The following is a 27,909-nucleotide window of genomic DNA, read 5'->3' as shown; positions in this document are numbered from 1 at the left end:
TTCGACTAGAGGAGAAGACAGAAGAAAGAAATTTGTCGGAACCAGGGACAACAGGACCGTCAACACAAGAAGGGGGCACTCCTGTAAGTATATATCTTCTGTATGGCTCATTAACAATGCACAATGTATATTACAAAGTGCTTTGTAATTGCCATACAGAAGTGCATACATACACTTGTCTTGGCCAGACAACCCCTTTAAGGTTTTTTTTTTAATTTAAATAGATTTTATTTTTGAAATATTTTTTTAAAAAATTAATAATCTTAATTTTTTTGGTCCCCATTGGTGATTTGACCTTGCAACAGTTTGGTCACTTCTACAGTAGCATATAGTATTATTAACGATGCTTTATTGAGAGCTGACTGTGACAGAGCTTAATAGACTGCAATACATGGCAGACCCAGGAACCTTCCCTTGATTCTGGGCTGCCATGTGAACCCATCTGCACCTCACAATACCTTCATGTAGAAGCTCCTCTTTTCATTTTACCCATGAACTCATAACCTTTTTACTCATTTAAATAAAGAAAATATCAATCTCGTAATTGTTCTATCTTCCTTCATTAAATAACATGAGGTATTGGTTTATATCTTGGCCAAAATACGCAAACATGTCAAGTTCCACCATTGTGTTAACTTATCCAGGTCTTAGGGCTTCTTCACATGGCCGTGTTTGTGCACGTTTTTTCATCACTGAAAACTTATTCTTCATTGTGTGGATCCAAATGAACAATAAATAATATATTGAGGAGATGCCAGTGACTGCTCAGTGTGTTTATATATGCACTGGGTATGGTCTGCCAGTAAAACAAAGTCATGTACTGACAATGCAGTGGCATGAATATATGACCTGGCAGATACTCCAACACCCCAAGTGCACCAAACGTACTAACACCACGCTATGCCAATATAAAATCAAAGTGTATGGACAAAGTAGAATGCAATACAGAGGTGTTCGTTTCCACCGCTTTTGGCCAAGATATGTAAGCTCGCAACCCACGTCAAGGGTCCTCATTACCTTGCGAGTTCCCTATCCTAAAAAAAAACAACAAAAAAAAACCAGGCAAACACACGGAAAACAAGCTCCATGCACAGCAGATGTTGCCATAGCCAAATTTCTAGGGGTTGTAAACTTTTGGTGGCCTATCATCAGTTTAGGTCATCAATAGTAGAGTGATGTGGATCCATCACACAATACCCTCACCAATTAGCTGTTTACCAGGCCAGGGTGATTGTACACTGAGCTGATTTCTGTAGGAAGCATATAGCTCCTTTCGCATTGTAGCGGCCTTGCTTTGTGGTGCAGTCCAAATTCCCTTTAAAAACTGCCCTGGGAATAGAGCTGTCTTCTTTCTGCAGAAATCAGCTGAGTGCTTGACTACATTAACCTATGTCTGTGAATACACCCTGGCGGATATGCTAGCGATGGCCTATTCTAAAGATAGGCTATCAATCATTTGCAAATGGACAACCCCTTTTAATTATGGCCCTACAAGGCAGCAGTGATAATCTCTAAGACACCATGCTGCCCACAAATACATAATAACACAGGCTGAAGAGAGACAATGTCCATCTAGTTCAGCCTGTTCCCCCCCCCCCCCCCTGTTGATCCAGAGGAAGGCAAAAAACCCCCAATGAAGCAGAAGCCAATTTAGCCCATTGGAGGAAAAAATTCCTTCCCGACTCCATAATGACAGTCAGAATAATCCCTGGATCAACAGTTTGAAAGTTGGTACAGCAGATCGATGTTATGTATGCAGCAAGACAAGATGCCCAATATTTCTAGCAGTAGAGTAAGAGTTGAAGCATGGAGAATGTCAGCTGAACTGATAAGCCAATGGGGAATGTGGAATGAGTGGTTGTTGAGAAAAGGTAGTAAATTAGATTGATGTTTTCTCAACTTCTACACATTCTCCATCGACTTATCAATTAAGCCCACATTCTCCACGGTCAATATCTTTCCCTTCTGCTCCCAACATGGGGCATCTTCTCCTGCTGTATAGAAAACATCAATGTGCTGAACCACCTTTTGTCACTTTCCACACATTCTACATTCTCCCTCGGCTTGTCATTTAAGTCCATGTTCTATATGCTCAAAATCATTCTCTACTGCTCTAAATGTGGCACATGTTGTCCTGATGCATAAATACCATCATTCTGCTGTACCACCTTATCATGTTAATCCAGAGGAAGGCAAAAAAACCCCAATGAGGCAGAAGCCAATTTAGCCCATTGGGGGGAAAAATTCCTTCCCGACTCCATAATGGCAGTCAGAATAATCCCTGGATCAACATTTTGAAAGTTGGTATAGCAGATCGATGTTATCTATGCAGGAGGACAAGATGCCCAATATTTCTAGCAGTAGAGTAAGATGTGGAGCATGGAGAATGTCAGCTGAACTGATAAGCCGATGTAGAATGTGGAATTAGTGGAAGTGGAGAAAAGGTGGTAAAATAGATTGATGTTTTCCCAACTTCTACACATTCTCCCTTGGCTTATCATTTAAGTCCACAGTCCCCATGATTAAAATCTTTCTCTACTGCTCTAAATGAGGCACATGTTGTCCTGATGCATAAATACCATCATTCTGCTGTACCACCTTATCTTGTTGATCCAGAGGAAGGCAAAAAACCCCCAATGAGGCAGAAGCCAATTTAGCCCATTGGGGGAAAAAATTCCTTCCTGACTCCATAATGGCAGTCAGAAAAATCCCTGGATCAACATTTTGAAAGTTGGTACGGCAGATCGATGTTATCTATGCAGCAAGACCAGATGCCCAATATTTCTAGCAGTAGAGTAAGATGTGGATCATGGAGAATGTCGGCGGAACTGATAAGCCAATGGGGAATGTGGAATGAGTGGTTGTTGAGAAAAGGTAGTAAATTAGATTGATGTTTTCTCAACTTCTACACAATTTTCCTTTACTTCTCATTTAAGTCCACAGTCCCCATGATTAAAATCTTTCTCTACTGCTCTAAATGAGGCACATGTCCTGATGCATGAATACCATCATTCTGCTGTACCACCGTATCTTGTTAATCCAGAGGAAGGCAAAAAACCCCCAATGAGGCAGAAGCCAATTTAGCCCATTGGGGGGAAAAATTCCTTCCCGACTCCATAATGGCAGTCAGAATAATCCCTGGATCAACATTTTGAAAGTTGGTATAGCAGATTGATGTTATCTATGCAGGAGGACAAGATGCCCAATATTTCAAGCAGTAGAGTAAGATGTGGAGCATGGATCATGGCGGCTGAACTGATAAGCCAATGGGGAATGTGGAATTAGTGGAAGTGGACAAAAGGTGGTAAAATAGATTGATGTTTTTTCCACTTCTACACAATTTCCCTCGGCTTGTCGTTTAAGTCCACAGTCCCCATGATTAAAATCTTTCTCTACTGCTCTAAATGTGGAACATGTTGTCCTGATGCATGAATACCATCATTCTGCTGTACCACCTTATCCTGTTAATCCAGAGGAAGGCAAAAAACCCCCAATGAGGCAGAAGCCAATTTAGCCCATTGGGGGAAAAAATTCCTTCCTGACTCCATAATGGCAGTCAGAATAATCCCTGGATCAACATTTTGAAAGTTGGTACGGCAGATCGATGTTATCTATGCAGCAAGACAAGATGCCCAATATTTCTAGCAGTAGAGTAAGATGTGGAGCATGGAGAATGTCGGCGGAACTGATAAGCCAATGGGGAATGTGGAATGAGTGGTTGTTGAGAAAAGGTGGTAAAATTGATTGATGTTTTCTCAACTTCTCCATTCCCCTCCCTTCCAATCGCAGGCTTACCTCTTGTTCCTCCCCGCTGATACTGTGCAATGGAAGGGGCGGAGCTAAGCATAGGAGCCCATGCAGCGGCCGATGTTCTTGGACTATCTTTTGGGCCCAATGTAAAAACGCCCGGAGCTATATTGGCTTGGAAATACGCCCGTGTGATCTGATGCATTGGAACACAGGTTGTGTTAAATTGCTGTCTGTCAAGGCTCTGGACGATATTATGGTCATTTCCATATGCGGGGAGCAGCCCATGAATACATTGCGGCAGAAGGAAAGGCTTCTTCACCTCCGTCCAGAAGGGATTTCCAATTCTGAAATCACGTGGGAAACGGCACATTCATCTCCAATATTGTCTTTAACCCAAAGTCTGCCGGCCAATCCAAGGAGCAGACTTGTTGTTCCAGGTACTGAGCCAAAAACTGAAGAGGAAGATACATGGGAGTGCTGGCATAGATCTTGCCCAGTGAGACCAACTTCAGGTTCAGCAGTTGCATCCTGTCGGCAGCATCCATCTCTACGCTGTCCTTCAACTCTGTTTGTATGATTTCCTTCCATATCTGCTGCACCAAGAAAGCATTAGAAAAAGAAGCACATCTAAGGATTGCAAGCTTGCACTCTGAAAGCTGGAATGGGTCTGCAAATTTCTCATACAGAACTGTAAGGTCCATTACCTGTGAATCAAGCTGCGCCGCAGAAGTCTGTGCTGGAGGATGTTGGGAGTATTTCCTGAGTAGCACTTTCTGGATTTCAAGCTGTACTTTAGCGACATCCATTAAGTCTTCCAGCTCATGTATGAGTTCTGAATCTTCAGCACGTCCATACTGGCCATTGGTGGTTCTGGCACACAAGATGGCTCTAGATAAGTATTCAATCCTTCCTTTCAGAGAGATGTTGGGGCTCTCGTAGTCCGCTAGTTTGGCCATCACCCTGGCAGCTTTGATGGGACTTCCCTTCTTCTGGTAGTAACAGAACAATAAATTCATGTAGCGCACTTCGTTGTCCTCATGGTTGGACATGCGCACCAAATGAGACTCCAGAAAAGGTGACTTCAGCTCCAGCAGGACGTCTGTGAGATCAACCTTGATGAGCCAGTTGAATAACACAATATGGAAGAATTCATCTGCAGAGCGCGGAAGCAATTCCAGTATCTGGTGAAAAAGAAGTCCAGAGGGGCCGTGCTTTGTGGTTACTCTTCGGGGAGCAGATTTCCTTTGGTTGACCAGCTCTTGCAGTAAATCAATGATGATTTTGTAGCTGTGCATCTTGGTTTCAAATGCTTGTAAGCCCAACTCATCGCCTTCGGGCTCACCGTTCTTCAGATAGCGCAAACCAAGGCCTTGCGGATCCTTGTTTCCAGCATATGTAAGGCACAGCTGTACTACACCCTCATAAAAACACTGCTGTCTGTACTTGCCACAAACACTAGCCAAGTCAAGAAGGTGACATACTTTCTGGTACTCCTGCAGTGACGCGCGCAGCAATTGTTCTTTATCATACTTGTTGTTGACTTGAAGGGATCGTTGTATAAGTACATAAGCCTTGGACAATATGGCATCTTCACTGCTGTAAAATATCGGGCACATGTGCTGCAGGTAAGAGATCACCTCATCCGTATTTACATTGTGACGGATATGGCAGTCGATCAATGATGCGATGAGAGTCTTGGTCAGCTTCTTCCCCCGGATGACTAGATCTTTAAAGGTCATGTTTTTCAGCTGCTTCTGCAACTCCTTGCGAAGCCCAGACACTACCTGGTGAAAGTGGGGCTCACAGAACTGGTTCCACACCGCTAAGGTTTGGCAGGTCTTCTTCACCAACTGGTGAATTCCTTGAAGGGGGGTCTTCTCCGTTAGCGGGGCCTCAGTGTGACACTCGTCATGTACCTCTTGGTGATGGCAGGTGTTGGTATCACGCTTTAGGAAACTGAAGGCTTTTCCAGAACTGTTCTTCAGCTTCTGCCTTGTGCCGGTGGTCGCCCTGTTGCCACGAGGGATCGTGCTCTCATATTTAGACTTTAGATCTCTGAGGGTGCCCGTTCCAAAATTAAAATTTCTCTCCAGAAATCCTTGTAAGTCTCTGAGGTCTCGTAGAGCTGATTGCAGAAGTTCTCCGGAGATGCCACTATCCATTTTTATGAAGTCACCGTTGTCATTCTTGCATGTTCTTTCGACTATGAGGTCTTTATCCCAGATGAGGTGAATAATGCTGGTAAAATAGATGTAAATCCCATTGTGTCCTCCAGAAAAATGTTGTTGAGTTGAACCCTGGAAGCGTTTATTTGGTATCTGGCTACATGTGGGTAAGGGTGACCAAACAGATATGGTGTTATTTGCCCTGGTGTTATTGGGTGCGGGAAGTGAAGAGTTATTCTTCACCTGCGCTATTCCTCCATATCTGAAAAATACCTCAGTAGCCCAGGTAGACAGCTTCTGATCGGAGGCAGCAGTAGAACACGCAAGGTGTAAACTAGCTGCACAGGCCTGGTCCGGGTGATACACCTTAAAAAGTTGTTCAGTCTTCTGCTCATCTTCATCTTCATAAGCGTCGATGAGAGGATCCTGAAGCTGCTCCACCGGTCTGACCAGAGAGAAGATATGGCTTCCATGTGCGGAGAGCACAACAAACGTCTTGGCTGGAACCATATGTTGTTGGATGGAAGAGTCCTTGACAGACGCAATTACACAGGAATGACCCCGCAGATGTTTTACGGCATGTGTTTCCATTAATTGGTTCTGAAATGGGACGCAGTTATGGTTGATGCACCATAGTTGGTCATAGACGGCGTTTTCAGCAGCTGCCATAAGGAAAACGCCATCGCTATAAAGCACTTGATGGACGTTTGATGGCTTGTCCACGGTGGCAGAGTCTATAAATCCGGGCGGTAGGCGAATATGGACTAAATCCAATCGCCAGGGCTGAGCTGCGGGCCGCTTTGACGGGACGGATGTAAAGTAAAGGCGGACGCCGGCGCCAGTAATAGCCACCAAGTCACAATTCACAGATTCTGAATCTTCAATGACAGCAATCTGAATGATGGGCCTGAAGAGTGACGGGTCGGCTGTCTTGGCGATCCCTACAGCAGCGGATACGATGGCGTCCTGGAATACTGACGCCTTTTTGGTTATTCCGCTGCCATCTGGACCCAAGTCATAGACCTGTAGTACGCCGCTCTCAGAGCGGGTATACAAGATGTTTCGGCTGTCATCCACAGCGATCTGAACGACGGGGTCATGGCTGCTTAGAAGCCAGGAGGCGAGCAGCACGCCGGCCGCGCTCCGCGTACAGTTAATAATCTGCCACTTGGGGCTAAGCCAGCCGGCTTCAGCCCGGTAGACCACTTCATACAAGCAGCCGGATGTACCAGACAGAAAGATGCGCCCATTGTGTGTGCCGGCGACAGATACGTAGGTATCTTCTGCAGCGGCTGAATACAAGGGCTCTTCTAGCAGCTGGATCTGCCCAGAAGGGTTGTCATGGGGATCTTCAGGCTGCAGACAGCTCACTCCTAATACAACAAGTGTGACCGGAGTGGCAATGATCAGCAGATAGGATGTCTGTGGCTGGACGACACCTTCTTGAGGTCTGACCAGTCCAGCACACACTATTGTGTCCCTGAGGCCACCAAAGCGAGTGACATTCCGGCCGGTGCGGAAGTCCCACAGGAAGAGGTCACTGCTAATGGCCAGCCAAGCCTGGCTGATCTCAGGGAACACTCCCATCATGCAATGAGTGTTCTTCATAGGGTTAAAATAATCTAACATCTCCGGGGGAAGCGGCACTGTGTGCACAGCGCTGACCACCGGGAGTGTGGGGGCGACACCGAGCAGATGAGGGGCCTGCAGAGGGTAATCAGCAGGGGAGTTACCTGACAGAGCAGGGCTGTCCCGAAGGTCCAGGGCGGATGACAAGTCCCTGTAGGCTGAGGCCTCGTGCAGCAGGCGCTGGATCCTCTTCTTGGCTGCGTCCATCGCGTCGTCCATACGGGTTGAGCGCGACTCTCAACTGTCAGTTGAGCCGTGTGCAGTCTGTTGTGACATCAGGTGCGCGCGGGAGGACACGTGACCCGCGGAGCTCGAGCGGGGTTTGACAGCTCACGTGACTCCTGTCTCTTCTTCCTGCAGAACTGCAACACAGAGTAGCCGGGAGGCATATTTGGGATTTCAGCCGCAGTTCAGTAGCAGTGAGCGATTCCAGCGACCTGATTGGTTGTTGGAGACACACCCCCTTTGGAGATGTGCACGTGTGGCCGGGTAGTTAAACAAGCAGCAGCACGGCCGTAGGAGGGTCGGCAACTAAGCCCAATCCTAAACCCTAACCCTAAGGTTGCTTGAATTGCTGAGTTTAGGCAGAACTGGGGAAGAAAAAGTTAATATGCCCTCCGCAGGATTACATCATGGTGAGCGGCTCTGCGGAGCCTCGGAGCTCCTACTGCCGAAGGAGAGAAGCTTCACTCTGCTGCACGTCTGGTGTATGTAGTCTGCTCATATGTGTGTATATTTGCTGTATACTATGTATGTGTTAATATGCTGTATACTATGTATAGTATGTATAGTGTGTGTGTATATATGCTGTATACTATGTATGTGTGTGTATATGGCTGTATACTACTGGTATGTATAGTGTGTATATATGCTGTATACTATGTATGTGTGTGTGTATATGGCTGTATACTACTGGTATGTATAGTGTGTATATATGGCTGTATAGTCTGTATGTGTGTATATGGCTGTATACTATGTATGTGTGTGTGTATATGGCTATATACTACCGGTATGTATAATGTGTATATATGGCTGTATACTACAGTGTGCAGTGTGTGTATATATGGTAGTATAATACACTGTGGGCATAGTGTGTATATTCTATATGTAGTACACTGTATATAGATATGCCTGTATACTATGTATAGTGCGTGTATATATGCTGTATACTATGTATAGTGTGTATATATGGCTGTATACTATGTATGTATGTATATATGGCTGTATGCTATGTGTAGTGTGTGTATATATGCTGTATACTATGTATGTGTGTGTATATGGCTGTATGCTATGTATAGTGTGTCTATATGGCTGTATACTACCGGTATGTATAGTGTGTATATATGGCTGTATACTACAGTGTGCAGTGTGTGTATATGGTAGTATAATACACTGTGGGCATAGTGTGTATATTCTATATGTAGTACACTGTATATAGATATGCCTGTATACTACACTGTATAGTTGGTATACATTGTATATGACTATGGTCCCCTGCACACGGGCGGAAATTCCACGGCGGGATTTCTCGCAGAATTTCCGCCCGTGCCCGCCTGCATAGGATTGCTTTGCAAAACGCAATCCTATGCAGACGGCCGTGATTTGTCCGTGTGAAATCACACGCGGTAAACAAATCATGACATGTTCTATTTCTGTGCGGGTCTCACAGAGGCCCACACAGAGATGTCACCCCTGGCACGCCGCCTCCGCTCTGCGCATGTGCCCGCTGGGTGGCAGCCTGCACATCACAGAGAGGAGAAGACGCGGAAGAAGGTGAGCCGCACTGCTCACTGCCGGGGCGCGGGTCGGATCCTGCTGCCAGAATTCTCCGACCCAGCCGTCTGCAGGCGGCCTAAATAATACACCGTGTGCATGCTGTGAATGCACATTATACCTTGTGTGCATACTGTCTGTATATGATGCTCTGGATGTTGTATAACGTTTGTATATGTGTGTTCTATATAAATATTCCCAGCGCTGCAGTGAACGGACTCCAACAGACATATAAATGTGCCGGACCTACTTCACAGGGTGCCTCACACCGAGTGCACCCCTCATCTAAAGAAGCGTTGTATAATCCCCTGGGCCCGCCCCTTCCGCATGGTCCGGACCGCTCGCTGGGGATTTTTATTTAGTTTCTGCTATTGTCTATCTCTCTCCGGTTTATACTTATATATTCTAATTTCCCTCCGATGCTCTCCATGATGTGATGTCGTAAGGACCGGCGACCAGCAAATCTATCACCTCAACCACCCGATTATCTGGTTCTTCCTGCCGGCCTGGATCTTTGACCCACCGGCGCTCCCCAGGGAAACCCGGCTACCGCAGGGTGAGATAAAAATATTATATTTATTAAATTGGTAAATATAAATCCCCCCCCCCCCACTCTGGGGCGCTGCCTTCTGATCTCTGTTCTGTATATATATATAAGATAGAGTATATGTGTCCGACCCCATATTCCTGTGTAGAAGGCGTGTATGGCCGGTGGATGATGGTGCTGTATGTATGGTGTGAGCGCTATGCGTATACGGGTGTTGTGTGTATATATATATATATATATATATATATATATATATATACTGGCTGATATACTCGGCTTCGCCCCAGTTAGTTTGGTACAGAGAACAGGAACCGAGGATTATAGTATGTTCCCCACTTTGCCTGGTTCTTCACGTTACCCAGGAAACACCGCGTGGAGGTGACCGCGTGCTTCCTTGGCTAGAATTGTATAATCCAGTTGTGACCCCGTTACTTTTCCTACTTAGGATCTAAGGAACATTTGCGCCAAATGTCATGTTTGTCCTCCATGGGGAGTAAGGCCGCTCTCACACAGCCCGCTATTTACTGCGATGCTTAATCGCGGCACAGCGCCTCCATTGATTTCAGTGATGTTCTGCCGACTAGCGCTCGGACGCAGCATGTCTAACGCTGTGATTTTCAAGCGCTGTCTGCTCTATTTTCGTGCATTTTAGCACTTTTTAACGCACCTCATCACCCATAGTGGGGCGCTTCAAAAAACGCTGACAAATAGTGGAATGCCTTAGAAAAGGCCGCACGAAATCGCAGTAAAACGCCATGATGTGCTAATGCGTGCGTGAGAGCGGCCTTAGGGAATTAGTGATGAGTCAGGCCGGCTTCACACGGGCAAGATTCTCCCACGAGTCTTGTGCCTTGCGGGATGTGAATATGATCCCCATTCTTTTGAACGGGGTCATACGCATGAGCGATTGTTTACCCACATTGCACCACAAAGCGATACAGGAAAAGAATCGCGACACGTACCGTCTTTGGGCGCGCCTTCACATCGCAGCGGCCATTGTTGTCAGTGGGGCCGGCGGCAGCATCGCTCCATGTGCTAGATGCACGCGATGCAATGAGGCGTCTCACCAATGAGAACAATGGGAGAAACTCCGTGATCAGCCGCGGCGGAGGATCGCTACTTCTCCGAAGTGATGCCAGATGTTTTTAATACAAAAGACGCCTCTCATCCACGGTGAAATCGCACGTTGACGAGCGCAGTGTGAAGTCAGCCTCAGAGTCGGTCAGTGAGGGCTCACATTATATATAAAATGTGTGATAACTGTCGTTATCTGTATATACAGGGGGCATATGGGATGTACAGAAGTGTATATATGATGCAAGTGATGGTTATATATTTTTTGCTCGGTATATATGTGTTTTAACCCCTTAATGACACGGCCCTTGTTTTTCCATTTTCGCTTTTTCCTCTCCCCTTTTAAAAAAATCATAACTCCTTCATTTATTCATCGACGTCGCTCTATGAGGGCTTGTATTTTGCGGGCCGAGTTGTGTTTTTCAGTGGTACTATATAATGTACTATATAATGTAAGGAAAAACTTCTCAGTGGAGTGAAATGGGAAAAAAACTAAATTCCACCATCTTGGGTGTGTCTTGTTTTTACGGCGTACAGACTGCAACAAGAATGACCTGATCACTTTATTCTATGGGTCAGTACGAATACTTATAATACCAAAGTTATATAGGTTTTTTGGGGGCTGTACTCCTTTTTTTGTTTTTCGAAGATATGTAATTTTTAAAAATTATTTCCTGCTTCCATCGTCTGACGACTATAACTTTTTCATTTTTTCGACATAGTTGTACGACATCTCATTTTGTGCGGGACGCCCCATTGTTTCCATTGCTACCATTCTGGCGTACATACGGCTTTTTGATCATTTTTTATTACATTTTTTCTTGGATATAGGGGTGACCAAAAAAGCACAATTCTGGTGTTCTTTATTTTTATGTTCTGAGATGAGCGAACCTACTCGTTTCGAGTAATTACTCAATCGAGCACCGCGATTTTCGAGTACTTCTGTACTCGGGTGAAAAGATTCGGGGGGGGCGGCGTGGCGGAGCGGGGGTAGCAGCGGGGAACAGGGGGGAGCCCTCTCTCTCTCCCTCTCCCCCCCACTCCCCGCTGCAACCCCCCACTCACCCACGGCGCCCCCCGTATCTTTTCGCCCGAGTACGGAAGTACTCGAAAATCGCGGTACTCAGGCAAAAAAGGGGCTTGGCCGAGTAGGCTCGCTCATCTCTAGTTCTGATGATGTTCGCCATGCAGGGTAAATAATGCATTACTTTGATAGATCAGACTTTTACGGACGCTGCGATACTAAATATGTATTTTTGTATTACTATTTAGATCCCTTTATTATAAATATGGCAAAAGGGTTTTGTTTTACTTTTATTAGCTTTTTTAATTTAATAATCAGTAAAAATGCAATTTTACCTTTTTTGTTAGTCCCCAGAGGGGACAACAACTTGTGATGCGTTGATCGCTCCTACAGTATGATCTAATGTATAGCATTACATCATACCGCGATCTGTGGTCCTGTGATGTTAAGCGGTTAACTCCTTATGGACATGGCCTATTTTGGGCTTAAGAACGCGACGATTTCTGAGGGATTTTCATTTACAGTTTTCAAGAGCCACAACTTTTAATTTTCCAGTCGACAGTCGTATAAGGTCTTATGTTTTGCGTGGTCAACTATAGTTTTTATTAATTAACTCTGCCATTGTTTTTAATTTTTTTTTTTTTTACAGCGACAATCTAAGGCCTCATGTCCACGGGGAAAATCAGGCCCGCCGCGGATTCTTCATGTAGAATCCCGCAGCGGGTCCCTCCTGCCTCGCGGACATGATGCCTAAAAATCAGAATAAACTCACCTGCTCCGGAGGATGCGGATCTTCCTTCCTTCGCGGACGGATCTTCATTCTCCGACCCGGCGGATGTGCTCGACACGCCGGCGGCGTGCCGGGCACATCTGCCGGGCCAAAGAAAGAAGATCCGGCCGCGAAGAAGGGAAGAACCGCATCGTCCGGAGCAGGTGAGTTTAATTCTGGTACGGGTCTCCTGCGGATCCGGACAGCTTCGATAGGCCTCAATAGAAGCCTGCGGGAGACCCGCACGAAAATGGAGCATGTCCATTTTGTTTCCCGCACGCGGATCCGCGCCTGACGCGGGAAATGACATCCAAAGGTATTTAACTACCTGCGGGTGTGCAATGCATCCCTATGAGGCGCGGATCCGCGTGCGGGAGAAACGCTGCGGATTCTAAGCGCGTGGACATGAGGCCTAACAGTATAAATGACGCAATTCATTTTTTCTGCGGTTCGATACGTTTACAACAATGCCAAAAACATAATTTTTTTTAGGTTTTTCCACTTCATCACATTCAAAGTCACATAACGTTTTTGATTTTTTCATGGACAGAGCTTTGTCAGGGCTTGTTTTTTGCGTCACGAACTGTAGTTTTTATTTGTACCATTTCGGGGTACATATGGCTCTTTGGATTGCCTTTATTGCTCTTTTTAGGAGATATTTGCTGCGCAGGATAATTCGTGTGCTCATTACGGACACAATGATACCACATATGTGAGGTTTTTCTGAAATTAGTAATTTTTTTTCTTGCAAATAGCGGTAAACAAGTAAAAAACCAAGGTATTTTATTTTATTTCTTTACATTATTTCTTTAGTTTATTTACACTGTTTATTTCCCTGAGGGCTTATTCAGACGTCCGTATATTGTCCTGGTTTTTACACCCGCCCAATATACGGTGTCCCTTTCTGCAGGGGGAGGAGGCGGGCCGGGAGCAGTGCACTGAGCTCATGCCCCCTCTACGCCCTTCACCACTGTTTACAATGGGAGGGGCAGGAGGGTGGGGATGGCAGAGATAAGTTCCGCCTCATCCTGCCCCCTCCGCTTGCATATAGTGGCGAGGGGCAGAGATGGGGCGGGAGCTCAGTGCACTGCTCCTGGACCAGCCCACCTCCTCCACCTGCAGAAAGGGACACCGTATATCGGACAGGTGTGAATAAGCCCTGAAGCGGACCTGCTCCATAGCAGCAGTGATTGCTATGGTAAGGCATTGCATGACTTCTGTACAGCAATACCTTATCGCTGGTTATAGCGCTCATAATCAATGGGTGAAGCACAACAGCGCCGCTAGACTTAACATAAGATCTTTGACCCGGCCTGAGAGTCACTCAATGCATCAAACTCTAATTTCATGATTTTACGGCGGTGGTGACGATGTCACAAATCTAATGACACCAAAATCATCCACCCAAGGTCACACAAAGGGGTCAAAGTGCGGTGCAAGAAAAGCCTGCAGGCGGTTTTATATAAGATTCGTTTCTCTTCCCCACATTCAGAAAATCCGAACCGTTTTATTTTTCCGATAACGCAGCTGTCTGAGGGCTTGTTGCTTCTTGTGGGGCGAATTGTAGTTTTTTATGGTTCTCTTTAATGCACCATATAATGTATTGTGAAGCTAAATAAATCCGCTGTGGGATGTCACTATGAACACTGAGGTCGCTGTGCGCAGTCACTATTACCGCTGGGGCGATAAATAAGTGGGTTTTGGGTTTCAGTTTGGGCACTCGGTCTCTAAAAGGTTCGTCATCACTGCTATAGGGTGTCTGGGGGACGCCAGGTCTGATTCTGCTGCGATATTTCACAGGTGGAAATGGACCCGGCCATGGGCATGAGGCCATACTGTGTAATGCAGTACCATAGTATTGCATTATGCTGTATGCTGACAGTCAGTCTCTTCATGGTAGCCTTGGGAATCTTCAGGAGGCCCAGGGTGTCATGACAACCAAACCGCACCTTGCAATCTCATCGCGAGGGGGCTGTTTTGGACCACTAAATGCCGATTGGGGCATTTAAATGCCGCTGTCAGATCGATTTAAAGGATTAACAGCTGCGATCAATGTGAACGCTGATGGCGGCTGTTACAGGCGGGTGTCAGCTGTCAGAGACAGCCGCCCTGCCATGGATGGAGCGGATGAGGGGTAAAGTGGTTAGTCTTCTCCACTGCTCCAGGCTTCTTCACTGGCTTTTGTTGACATGCTGCTGGGGTGACATTTTCATATACACACATGACTGCCGTGGCCAACCCCTGACCCCAGCCGTGTGCGGCGGCAGCGCTATCCCAGCACATGAGCCAAGGGGGGGCTATAGCATATTTCCATCTGCGTGGAATTTGTGTTTTTTATGAAATAGTGAAAGGAATGTAGCCGCGATCTGCTGTCAGCGCAGTTCTGTACGTTTCTGGTCTTGTCATCTTTTGCTAGGATATAAAGGTTTTGTGGCCTGTATACATGTGAGCGCGGCGCATAGGTGCCCATGAGAAAATGTACACCACCTACCATAAGGTCTCATGTCCACGGGCGGGTCGGATTCCGTGGCAGTAGCCCGCAGTGGATTCCCACTCTGTCCGTGGCCGAGGACACTGCTTACCCGTCCGGGTCTTCTATTTTCTTCACTACGTATGTGTGCGGCAGTGCCGGCTGGCGTGCCGCCGTACATGCGCAGTGGAGGATTTTTTTCAAGTCTCCTGCTTTCCCGCGGGATCCGCTGCCCGGCGGCACAGTTAGATACGCGTGGGCCGCGGGTCAGACTGCTTCCATTGACTGCAATGGAAGTCGTCCATGAGGGATCCGCACTGAAATGGAGCATGCTGCAACTTGTTTCTAGACCGAAAGGTCCGCAAATCAAATCCACATGCTTTATTTCATTGCGGACGGCCATGTTTCCCTTTGTGTATCTTTCGGTTGGGGACATTGGGCCTCAGTGTTTGCCCTTGAGCGTTATTGATGGTGATTACAAATGCTCTGGTCATCAGATGCGCTAGAGCTGACTTGTCTATATGCACTCCTCACTCAGTAAGTAACGGCCATGTTCTGTGATTGACTTGTCCTTGTGAGGCGAATTACAGGAAGAGCAAAAAATGGATGGGAAATACAATTGTCAAAATCATTTCTTACACAGCTAGGGTAAAATAAAAGCTGTGCTGTGATTGGTTGGTATGTATTATACTACTGACGTAAAGTAAAAGCTGTGCTGTGATTGGTTGGTATGTATTATACTACTGACGTAAAGTAAAAGCTGTGCTGTGATTGGTTGGTATATATTATACTACTGAGGTAAAATAAAAGCTGCGCTGTGATTGGTTGGTATTTCTTATACTACTGAGGTAAAATAAAAGCTGCGCTGTGATTGGTTGCTATGGGAAACCCAGATTTTCTTTAAAATCTCAATCCATGTTAATGTGGCATTCATTCAAGTTTTAGGCTGGGTTCACACAGGGCGGATTTGCCGCAGCAGATCCGCCCGCGGCCGCTAATCTCGGGATTAGCCAGCCATGTGGATGAGATTTCTCAGAAACCTCGTCCACACGGGACGGCTAATCCGCTGCAGTAAATCCGGTTGAAACCGCGGCCGCGCTCTCCTCTATGGGAGCACCAGCTGCAACGGAAAAGCATGCCGCCGAGCTGCTTCAAAGCCGCCGCAGCTTAAACCGCGGCGGTTCTCCCGGCGGAAATCTCGCGGTTTTTGCTGTGGCCAAACCGCGAGATTTCCGACGGGAATCCGCCCTGTGTGAACCCACCCTTAATCCGGGGCAACGCTGGTACCCCTGCTAGCCTAATAATCACATACGTGCAGCAACGACGTCTGCCCTCAGGTGTCTGCCCGTTTGTGGAGGCCTAGCTTATGATGTGCACTCCGCTCCACCGCACTTTATGGCGTTGTCTGGCCCTGACAAATGTATGTATGCACTTCTGTATGGCCATTACAAAGCACTTTGTAATATACTTTGTGCTTTGTAAATCAGCCATACAGAAGATATATACTTACCTACAGGAGTGCTCCCTATCTTCAGTCTTCTCCTCTTGTCGGGCCGTAAACACACGTCCTCGGGCCAGGGGTGCGCGCCTGTTTTTTTGCGCATGCGCAGCAGCGCCTGCCGGCTCAGGAACACGCGTCAGATTATTCGCGCATGCGCAGTCCGTACTAGAGACGGACAGGAGTGTCCACCGGTCATCAGCTGAAGGGTAAGTATTACTACTGGGAGCGGGGGCTGTCATAACTTCTCTCATGGGAGTGGGGGAGGGGGCTGCCATAACTTATTGCAGGGGGGGAGGGGAGTGGGTTGTATAACTGCCCCTGCCACCGACCTGCCCAGCGAGCCACCAACCCACCCACTATAATCCTGCCTGTGCAGGGAGGAGAGGAGGTGAGCTGTGACTATTGTGAATGGTGGTCCTGTGTTATCTATATGTAGGTGCCACCTCTCAGTGTAATCCTGTCTGTGCAGGGAGAGGAGAGGTGAGCTGTGACTATTGTGAATGGTGGTCCTGTGTTATCTATATATAGGTGTCACCTCTCAGTATAATCCTGTCTGTGCAGGGAGAGGAGAGGTGAGCTGTGACTATTGTGAATGGTGGTCCTGTGTTATCTATATATAGGTGTCACCTCTCAGTATAATCCTGTCTGTGCAGGGAGGAGAGGAGGTGAGCTGTGACTATTGTGAATGGTGGTCCTGTGTTATCTATATATAGGTGCCACCTCTCAGTGTAATCCTGTCTGTGCAGGGAGGAGAGGAGAGGTGAGCTGTGACTATTGTTAATGGTGGGTCCTGTGTTCTCTACAAATAGGTGTCACCTCTCACTGTAATCCTGTATGTGCAGGGAGGAGAGGAGGTGAGCTGTGAGTATTGTGAATAGTGGTCCTGTGTTATCTATACAGATGTGTCTCATCTCAGTGTAATCCTGTTTGTGCAGGGAGGAGAGCATGACTATTTTGAATGGTTGAGGTGCGGACAACTAGTTGCTGTGTGGGTTAGGGTGCTGACAACTTGTCGACGCGGGAGTTGGGGTGCTGACAACTAGTTGCCGCAAGAGTTGGGGTGCTGACAACTTGTCGCCGCGGGGGTTCAGGTGCTGACAACTTTTCGACACAGGAGTTGGGGTGGTGACAAATAGTGGACGCAGGAGTTGGGGGGTGACAACTAGTCCCCGCGCGGGTTAAAAGCTGACAACTAGTCGCCGCAGGAGTTAGGGTGCTGACAACTAGTCGCCGCGGGGGTTGGGGTGCTGACAACTAGTTGCCTCAGGGGTTTGGGTGCTGACAACTAGTCGCCGCAGGGGTTGGGGTGCTGACAACTTGTCGCCATGGGGTTTGGGTGCTGACATCTTGTCGCCGCCGGAGTTGGGGGGCTGACAACTTGTCGACGCGGGGGTTGGGGTGCTGACAACTAGTTGCCGCGGGGGTTGGGATGCTGACAACTAGTTGCCTCGGGGGTTGGGGTGCTGACAACTAGTCGCCGTGGGGGTTTGGGTGCTGACATCTTGTTGCCGCGGGGGTTGGGGTGCTGACAACTAGTCGCCGCGGGAGTTGGGGGGCTGACAACTTGTCGACACAGGGGTTGGGGTGCTGACAACTAGTTGCCGCGGGGGTTGGGATGCTGACAACTAGTCGGTTTGGGGTGCTGACAACTTATCGCCATGGGGGTTTGGGTGCTGACATCTTGTTGCCGCGGGGGTTGGGGTGTTGACAACTAGTCGCCGCGGGAGTTGGGAGGCTGACAACTTGTCGACGCGGGGGTTGGGGTGCTGACAACTAGTTGCCGCGGGGGTTGGGATGCTGACAACTAGTCGCTGTGGGGTTTGGGGTGCTGAAAACTTATCGCCATGGGGGTTTGGGTGCTGACATCTTGTTGCCGTGGGGGTTGGGGTGCTGACAACTAGTCGCCGCGGGAGTTGGAGGGCTGACAACCAGTCGCCGCGGGGGTTGGGGTGCTGATAACTTGTCGCCGCGGGGGTTGGGATGCTGACAACTAGTTGCCTCGAGGGTTGGGGTGCTGACAACTTGTCGCCATGGGGTTTGGGTGCTGACATCTTGTCGCCGCGGGGTTTGGGTGCTGACATCTTGTCGCCGCGGGGGTTCGGGTGCTGACAACTAGTCGCCGCGGGAGTTGGGGTGCTGACAACTTGTCGCCGCGGGAGTTGGGGTGCTGACAACTTGTCGCCGCGGGGAAGAGGGGGGGCTGTCAGTGTTACTTGTCATGTGGGGGGAAAGGGGGCTGTCAGTGTACTTGTCGCGCGGGAGGACTGTCTCCGTAACTTGTCGCACGGGAGGGGGGCTGTCACCATAACTTGTCGGGAGGAGGGGAGCTGTCGCTATAACTTGTCGCACTGGGAGAGGCGGAGGGGTGTTCTCACCATAACTTGTCGCAGGGGGGAAGGGGCTATTGCTATAACTTGTTGCACGGTGCGAGGGGGCTGTCACCGTAACTTGTCACGGTCGGGGGGGGAGGTGCCTGTCAAGCGGGTATCCTTGTTTCACAGTGGGGCGGCTGCAGGAGATTTCTCTCCCCGCCCCTCTCCATTCACTTTGCACAGCGGACGTTCAGTACTGAATGGCTGCTGTTTACACTGAACTCTCGTCGTTCAGGATTTTATCCTGTGAGTATAGACAGTCTCTCCTGACCCCGCCCCCTCTAAGTACACTGTACAGCAGGAGAACATGCTGTCCTGTGGAGGGACTTAGAGGGGGCGGGGCCTGGGCAGGAAGAGACTTAGATGAGTTCACTAGAGGTGGGCGTGGCCAGGACGGGAGCTGAGCGAGGCCAGTCATTGGGAGCTCGCACACAGAGGGGGGAGAGCGCAGGGCATTGTGGGAAGTCAGCACAACGGCGCCATCTTTGAAAGCTGCTTTGAACATCAGATATCAAAGTAAGAAACTGACCTTCCGGCTGATCTGCCTGCCTGAGCCCTGTATGCGGTGTGTGGGAAAAATCACATCTGCATGCTTGTCATTGCTTTGCGGACATCCATGCATCCCTATGGACGGCTTGATTTGCGGTTCTCCAGCGCTGGTTCCACAAATCGAATCCGCCTGTGGACATTGGGCCTTACTTTAGCATGTATACTACCGTGTTTCCCCGATAGTAAGACACCCCCGATTGTAAGACGTATCGGGGGTGTCAGGGGGGTCGGCCAATGTAAGCCGTACCCCGAAAGTAAGACATACCGTAGAAAAAAAAAAATCATTACTCACCTCCCCCGGCGTTCTGTCGCGCTCCGGCAGGATGTCGCTCGCTCCCCGGCGCAGCATTGCTTTCTGAATGCGGGGGCTTGAAATCCCCGCCTCCAGAAAGCTAATACACACGCCGTCAGCCAGTTACAGAATGGCTGTGATTGGCTGAAGGCGCACGTGGCTTCAGCCAATCACACTATTCAATGACATCATTGAATGGCTGTGATTGGCTGAAGGCGCACGTTGCTTCAGCCAATCACACCCATTCAATGATGTCATTGAATAGTGTGATTGGCTGAAGCCACGTGCGCCTTCAGCCAATCACAGCCATTCTGTAACTGGCTGACGGCGTGTGTATTAGCTTTCTGGAGGCGGGGATTTCAAGCCCCCGCATTCAGAAAGCAATGCTGCGCCGAGGACGAGGAGCGAGCGACATCCTGCCGGAGCGCGACAGAACGCCGAGGGAGGTGAGTAATGATTTTTTTTTATTATAAGACATACCCCGAAAGTAAGACATAGTCTGGCTTTTGGGAATAAAAAGAAAGTAAGACACTGTCTTACTTTCGGGGAAACACGGTATTAGTATGGATATCCGGCAGCGGACGTGGTACTTGTGTGACAGAATATATGATGTGCTGCAGGGATATGGTGTATTATTGGGAAGCCCGTCCCGACGGCGACTGCAATCTATATACATATCTCCATGCTCAGGAGAATTACTCAGCGGCCTTAGGGCTCATGTCCACAGGTGCCCTCGCAGCGTTTTACCAGTGTTTGTGATACCGCGTACGGGCAGCGAGTGTACTGCGCATATCTGCGTATCTCACGGCCGCGGTCATGCGCAGTGTGGCTGTCTTTTTTTTAATCCCCCGCTGTGTCGTATCTGCGTTGCGTATGAATCGCCGCCCGTACATAATGTATTGTGTATGGACAGGTTTGCATACGCTGCTTATACAAACGTATACGGCTCACTCTGCGTGGTACGCCGGAGAATAGAGCATGCTGCGATCTAGTTCTCGCTGGTATCTACATGCAGTGTCTATACGCTCATGTGCAAGGACTAATGAAGGTCCATTTACTCTCATTAGCTCCATTCAGCACGCATTACGTGGCCGTGCAACGCATGTGTAATAGGCGGTGAAAGACCACCCGAGGACACGAGCCCTTAGGAATAATAGTTATAATGTAAAGGCGTCCTCTGTTCCTAATCCACAAAGTACTCGGGGTGAACCAACATGGAGGTCCCTCTGCATGCCCCCTCCGCCATATTTCTGTAGCCACGGGCGGAACTGTTCAGCAGCTTCCAGACTTTTGTTATATTCTTGGCGCATCTAATTACAATATTTCCCAGTAAGCAATATTCTAATGAAGCTTCTTGTACAGGATGGGCCACGGAATATTAGCCCGTCACCACACTCTCATCAAAGCTGTCTAAAAGAAAATCTTTGTTGCCATAGCAACCAATCACAGCGCAGCTTTCATTTACCTCAGCAGTATAAGAAATGAAAGCTGCGCTGTGATTGGTTGCTATGGACAACATTGATAGACTTTCTTATAGACAGTGTGGGCTGCCGTCCTTCTTTTCCGTGGACCACCCTGCAGATGCTATGGTGATGATGAGTGAGTGTGAGGCATAGCGTGTAGTTACATCATACGTACACAGGGGGCGCACCGCTTCAGCCTAAGATTGAGCCAGAATTTTGCCTTATTCAGTTTAGTAAATCTCGCACTTATATTCGGAGAGATCGCTCAGCTGTTTGAGAACAACGGTCATATTGCTTTATTGTTACTGCATTGTAGATGGTAAATATAAGGTATATGTCTATGTTTAAGGACTCTCCGGTTACCGGACAACCCCTTTTCAGTAGGATGCCCTGTGTGAAAATAATATACAGAGATACACGCGTACCCCAGGACTCAGCACTGCAGCCTGCTGCAGACTCAGGGGGAGGGGCATAGGAAGTCACATGACCTCTGTAGCCAATGATAAATGCAGCATCATGTTCTTGAACTCCTGGCATCGCGGCTATCAGGGTCTGAGCGCCGATGCCAGGAGAATGGATGGTGACACTGCAGCTTCTCATTGGCTGCAGCGGTCACCTGATTTCCTGTGACATCATCTGTCAGTGGGATTATGGGCATCTGTAACAATTTACACTTTCAACTTTAACCTCTTAGTGACGGCCCCATTGCCTTTTTACGTCCTAGCTAAGCGGGCTTTAATCCTGGAGGACATAAAAACATGCATCCTCTTAGAATTAAAGCCCTATTGCCCCCCCCCCCCCCCCGGCAATGTGATCCGGTGTATAGCGCCGATCGCAATTAAATGAATAAATAGTTAAAAAAAGATTAAGATTCAGCTGCCCTGATGGATCCGATCCATCAGGGCAGCTGAGATTACTCACCCGCCTTGTCCGTGGTCTCCCACGGGGAATTGGTTCTCTGGGACCCGTCACCGCTCTTCTGCATATGTGTGCCAGATGTATGACGTCATGCGCATGCGCAGAAGGCCAGGAGCCCCGGCAAATTTAAAGTCTCCTGGATGCCAACTCCTGAAGGTAGCCGGGAACCAGGAGATGTCACTGGAGCCCGAGGTGACCGGTCCCCTGTGCACGTGATTGCCACTATTCAATGGAAAGCGGCGATCACGAAAAAGTTTTAAAAGGTTGGAAAGAAGTTTGTTCCATCTCCTCTCATGGATCGGATCCATAAGGAGAGGTGAAAATACTCACTCGGGTCCTCCGCGATGTCCCAATCTTCTGGGACCTGAAGTATCCTTCTGCGCAGAGGGGCTCGTGCCCCGGGAAATTTTAAATCCCTCTGCTCCTGGGTAACATGTGCAGAGAGATGTCACCGGGGACGTGATCACTGTTATCCAATAGATAACAGTGATGATTTAGAGTAAAAAAAAATGGCACCGATAAAAACTATAGTTCGCCATGCAAAAAATAAGCCCTTATATGGCCGTGGCGACAAAAAGTGGCTTTTGAAAAATGGATATAAAACCCTGCCAAAAATAGCTGCATCCTTAAGCCCAAAATAGGCCGTGTCCTTAAGGGGTTAATATAAGACAGGGTCTTCTTTTTAAGGAAGCACGGTATCTTAGCGTCTATTACGCACTGTAGAAGCCTATTGAAATCAATGTGCATGCGCAAATGCACACAAAATACACAGGAAACCTGCGTAATCGCTACGTATTTACCCACAAAATCAAGAAGATTTCGCACGTTTCTATTACATGCGGAAATACGCTGCATATTTATGTGAAGTAAAAGAATACCAATACGCCGCAAAGCGCAAGGCAACAGCGTATTTACAGACCGAAATACGCAAGCGCCCATGTGAATGCGGAGAAATGGTTACTTGTGCTGGTCTTCATTTTCTTGTTACCTCTATAGCTCCAACATATTCTGCAGCAATGTACAGAGATTGTCGTCCCTAATATCTGTCATGGTCGCCGGTAACGCTCACAATGTAATGTTTCTACCGCAAACACACACTACACGCGCCTGCAGATGCGGGACAGTTTCATCAACGGCCATTTAACCTAGACATGTGTTTGGCGCTAGTAGTCCATAAGCGTGCACGGGGGGCCATAACATGCACATGTCAGTAAAAGTAGGTGGAAATGATTGGAATCCTGGCCAGTGTCAGTAGATGTTCTACAACTTGTAGGCAGGACATACAATAGTGCAGTCTGGTCAAGAACGTTGCTCATGCGTTTTTCTATCCTTCTGTTTGCAGATGGCTCAGAGGGATTTTTCATTTGTGAATCCGTGTTCAGTTATCAAGTCGCATCAGCGCTGAAGCAGGTGAAACATGGTAAGTAACGAGTGCAAATCATGACCATAATCCAGTCTACACCAGCAAACAGAAACTCATCCTACAGATTTCTCTTCTATCAAACTGTATTAAGTAATGCATGCCTGTTTTATGGCTGAGGGAAGTGAATTAAAGAGTTTGTAAACTATTGGTGACCTATCCTGAAGATAGATCATCAATAGTAGCTTGGTGGAAGTCCGTTACCAGGAACCCCACCGATCAGCTGTTTGTAGGGCCAATGCACTAAGTTTAAATCTGCAGGAAGCAGACAGCTTCCTTCTCAGTGCGGTGGCCAGCCCTGGCATTGCAGTCATTGAAATGAATGGAAAATTTGATGCAATACCGAGCCCTGCCACTGCAGTGATTATGGAGCTGTCTGCTTCCTGCAGAAATCAGCTCAGTGCACCAGCCCAGAAACAGGTGAGATGGGACGGGGAGCTGGTGAACTGAGATCCCGTCCCCTCTCTGACCCTCGCCATTGCTTGCAATGGAGGGGGCATAACAGGATGGAACATAGCTCCGCCCCTGACCCAACCCTCCATTGCAAACAGTAGCAAGAGGCAGAGAGGGGGCGGGAGTTCAATGCACTAGCTCCTCCCCTTGCAGAAAGGGGCAGCGTATATCAGCCGGGCGTGAAAACCTGACCGATATATGCCCGTCTAAATAAGCCCTAAAGGGAGAATGGTGGGGTTTTGGTATTTTTATTGTTGTTTTTTTTATAATTTTTTTAACTTTTTCATTTTTTTTACATTTTTGTCTTTTTTAGGGAACTTGCATAATCCTTTTTTTTATTCTTCTAATACTCTGGAATGCTGAGGCATAGTAGGGTATTAGACAGGCTATGAAGCTCAGAGTCTTAGCGCCATAGCCTAATTTAGCTGGCAAACCCGGAGGCTATATTCAAGCCTCCGGATGCAACTGAGACCCTTCAGAACCGCCTGATCACATTGCGAGGGTTCTGATGGTGACACGGCTTTCATTTGACAGCCGATCACCAGCTCTCCCTGCCATGGAGACCATTGGCCGGCTTCTGACGAGCCGATGGTCCACGTGGCAGGGAGAGCTGTCCAATGGTGACAGAGGGAGCCCTCTGCTTCTGTCAGCCCTTTACATGCTGCAGTCGCACAGACCACAACATGTTAAAGGGTTAAACAGCGGAGATCAGAGGTTTTCTCCGTTCTCAGCTGTCAGCACTTTACATGCTGCGGTCACAGAGATTGCGGTATGTAAAGGGTTAAACAGCGGAGATTGGAGGTTTTCTTTGTTCTCTGCTGTAAGAGCTGGTGCCCGGCTATCATCTGACAGTTGGTCACCAGCTCTCCCTGCACGCGGACCATCAGCCGGCGTCTGAAAAGCCGATGGTTTCCGTGGCCAGATGTAAACAGTGCAGGGAAGAATCGGAAAGTTGCCGGTAGATCGGTTATATCTTCCCGCTTCTTTTTTTAAAGTCCTGCACTGGTTCTTTGTGGGACTATGCAGGCAGAGCACAATGCCACAGCTTATGGCATTGTGTTCTGCATGGTCCTATAGTGAAACATAGCCAGGAAATCTTCTGGGCTATGTCACTATGGGCAGCGCAGCTAGTCCTGGAAAATTTCCGGGCGTGCCACTGAAGAGGTTAATGCTATAACTTACAGATCTTGAGATATACAACTATAACAAGAGGTATGAGTTACTACAAATGACTGGTTACTTTTGTACTCCTATGACTTATGATTTAAGAAAACTATAAGACTAGACTGTGCTAATGTCATGAGGTGGTAAGGACTTCTGCAAAGGTTGGGCTACATTTGGAGCCTTCATCACTAATTCTGACTAGAAAAACAGCGTTGTATGCAGAGCTATTTTTCCAATCAAAACGAGAGACACTTCAGAAGGCACAAAATTTGGCAACAGAAATATCAACTTAGCTTTTTAAAGGCTTACATTATCAGCACATTTGCAGTATGATATTTCCTTCCCCTTCCCCCTCCACCCCATGCCATGTTCATTTTCTGCACCAACATTTTGAAATATGCACCATATCTTGGGATATGCAACAGTCAGAGACGGTCCTCCAATCAGCATTGCCAAGACAGCTGGCGCAGCCCATCAAAGCGTTGACTGGTCTAGAACAGTGTTTCTCAACTCTAGTCCTCAGGGACCCCCCTATATGACCTGTCGGGGGTCTCTGAGGACTGGAGTTGAGAAAAGCTGGTCTAGAAGTCTTGATTTTCACAGCCAATTATACTGTAGAAAATCTCCAAGATTTTGTTGGCTTTCAAGGAAATGCACCATTTGAGTTGTACTTTGCTATCGTTCACTGCCTCTGCTTATGCTACACCGTAATTTACTGACCATAAGTCAAGTAAGGCACCCACTATTTGTATTTTTGATAAAGGCATTTTATGCAAAATTAAAAATGGGGTATTTTACACTTGGATGGACCTCTTTTCTCAATCAAACTATCCACTTCCTCTGAATATCCAGCCATATTTGATCCTGATAGTATAATAAACCCTCCATCCACAGCCAAAAACTAGGCTGGATTCACATTTGCACTATTATTTCCATTGTTTGGCTCCATCATAGGAGCTAAACATTGGAAGTGCTGGACCCCATGCTTAACTGACATGAATGATGTCCATAGGACCCAGTTGACTAGCATGGTGTCCTCCGGGCTTCCGCCAGGCTGCTCGGGAATCTATGTCAGCTGTGTGCCGAAGACGCTTGCACAGATATGAACAGTCTAACCTGTGCCTACACTAATTGGGTAAAGAAGCATCCCTAAAGAACCTTCTAAGTCTTCTAACTGCTCAGACAGTCTGTCACCAGCTTGAGAGCACCTTGTAAGTGTCAATGTACACTGTGATAAGACTATGTTCCTGTCAAAAGCAGTGATTTCTTATGATCCTTCTCAGTGATTACCCGACATCATGGAGCAACCTGGAGAGACTGGAGAGAATCCTGTTCTAATTGCAGTAACATTTGTTTAGGTCTAATCTTTTCAGATCAACAAGTATCCCGGATGGAGAAGTTGGCCGGATTAGTGGAAGAGTTGGAAGCAGATGACCCCTAGCCCACTTCCACCCCTGAGCCGGACCATACTAAACGATTAAACTGTTATGTGCAAGCATGAGAAGGTACTACCAGGGCTCAACATCCTCTACCATGTCTTCAGTTGTTCTTCTAAAACCAGCATCTTATACTGCAGTCGTTGCCGCTCCATAGAATGAGTCTACAAATCGCTACACGTTGAAGTCTTCTACCATTTGTGACTATCCCGACCCATAAAGCCGTTTACCATTGTACCTTCACTGGGAATGAACAGGGACGATTGTTTTCAGATTTGTATACAGTGAAAACTTGTGTATAATGTTACATTTTTGCTAAATGTTTTTATTTTCTAAAATAAAGATGAGTTTTGTAGTTACATTTTTATTAGTGTTTTAATTGTGAGGAAAGATGTAATGTTGTGCCAGCAAGAAAAAACTAAAGTGTAATTTAGAAATCCACTGTCCAGGGTGTAGAGGTATCTAATGACCTCTTACAGTGCGATGATCCCTATACTTCTTTAATTTGCTCATTTACATTTAACAAAAGTCTCTCTCAACATGCATACATGAGCCTATGGTGCCCATGACCCTGTCACCAGTTGTCCTTCTTCGAACCGCTTTTGGTAGGTACTAACCATTGCATCTTGGGAACCGCCCTCCCTGGTATTCTGGAGGGCTCTGTTCCAGTCGTCTAGTCATTACTATTTCGCCAAAGTTACTCAGTTTCCTACACTTGCCCATTTTACCTGCTTCCAACACACCAAGAGCTGACTCTTCACTTGATGCTTAAAGGGTTGTACCAAGATATAAAGTTATTCCCCTGCCTACAGGATAGGGAATAACATTATGATCCGACCACCGATTACAATAATGGGTGTTCCGATGGACCCCTCATGGCTGGATGTGAGGATGAGTGTGATGCGTGCTGCAGCTCCATTAACTTCAGTGACAGCGCTCAGCAATCTCTGGCGCTCATACTCGACAATTTCAGGCACTGTCATTGAAATAAACGTAGCTGTGGCATGCTCGTGTGTCCTTTGCTCCATTCACGTGGAGACCATTGGGACCCCCATTTTTGCGATTGGTCAGGGTCCAACCACTAGGACCCTAACCAATCATATATTGTGGATAGGGGAATAACTTTATATCCTGGTACAA

The 27,909-nt window shown here is 47.5% G+C and overlaps 1 protein-coding gene and 1 pseudogene across 2 annotated transcripts; one reads left to right on the top strand and one right to left on the bottom strand.

Moving 5' to 3' along the window:
• Positions 1–1,000: 1,000 nt before the first annotated feature.
• Positions 1,001–7,972, bottom strand: LOC136626604 (nuclear pore complex protein Nup155 pseudogene; annotated as a pseudogene).
• On the top strand, positions 7,671–27,128 carry LOC136624866 (anaphase-promoting complex subunit 16-like). 2 transcript variants are annotated; one of them, XM_066598798.1, is made up of 3 exons: positions 7,671–8,251; positions 23,639–23,716; positions 26,707–27,128. In XM_066598798.1, the coding sequence occupies exons 1-3, from the start codon at positions 8,155–8,157 to the stop codon at positions 26,772–26,774; spliced, it is 243 nt and encodes an 80-aa protein (XP_066454895.1). In that variant the 5' UTR covers positions 7,671–8,154; the 3' UTR covers positions 26,775–27,128. The 2 variants fall into 2 exon arrangements, with proteins under 2 accessions (XP_066454895.1, XP_066454894.1); XM_066598797.1 differs by having other exon boundaries at positions 26,692–27,128.
• Positions 27,129–27,909: the final 781 nt, after the last annotated feature.

Source organism: Eleutherodactylus coqui, chromosome 4 (genome assembly GCF_035609145.1).
Source record: "Eleutherodactylus coqui strain aEleCoq1 chromosome 4, aEleCoq1.hap1, whole genome shotgun sequence".
Taxonomy (NCBI): domain Eukaryota; kingdom Metazoa; phylum Chordata; class Amphibia; order Anura; family Eleutherodactylidae; genus Eleutherodactylus; species Eleutherodactylus coqui.
Note: the sequence above shows the minus strand (reverse complement) of the source record. Positions and strands in the feature narration are given on the sequence as shown.

Bases quoted from the DNA above. Each gene is read 5' to 3' on its own strand.
- LOC136624866 (XM_066598797.1), top strand. From the start codon at position 8,155: ATGCCCTCCGCAGGATTACATCATGGTGAGCGGCTCTGCGGAGCCTCG. The intron at 8,252-23,638 runs GTATGTAGTCTG...TTCTGTTTGCAG, and splicing joins CACTCTGCTGCACGTCTGGT to ATGGCTCAGAGGGATTTTTC. The intron at 23,717-26,691 runs GTAAGTAACGAG...ACATTTGTTTAG, and splicing joins GCTGAAGCAGGTGAAACATG to GTCTAATCTTTTCAGATCAA.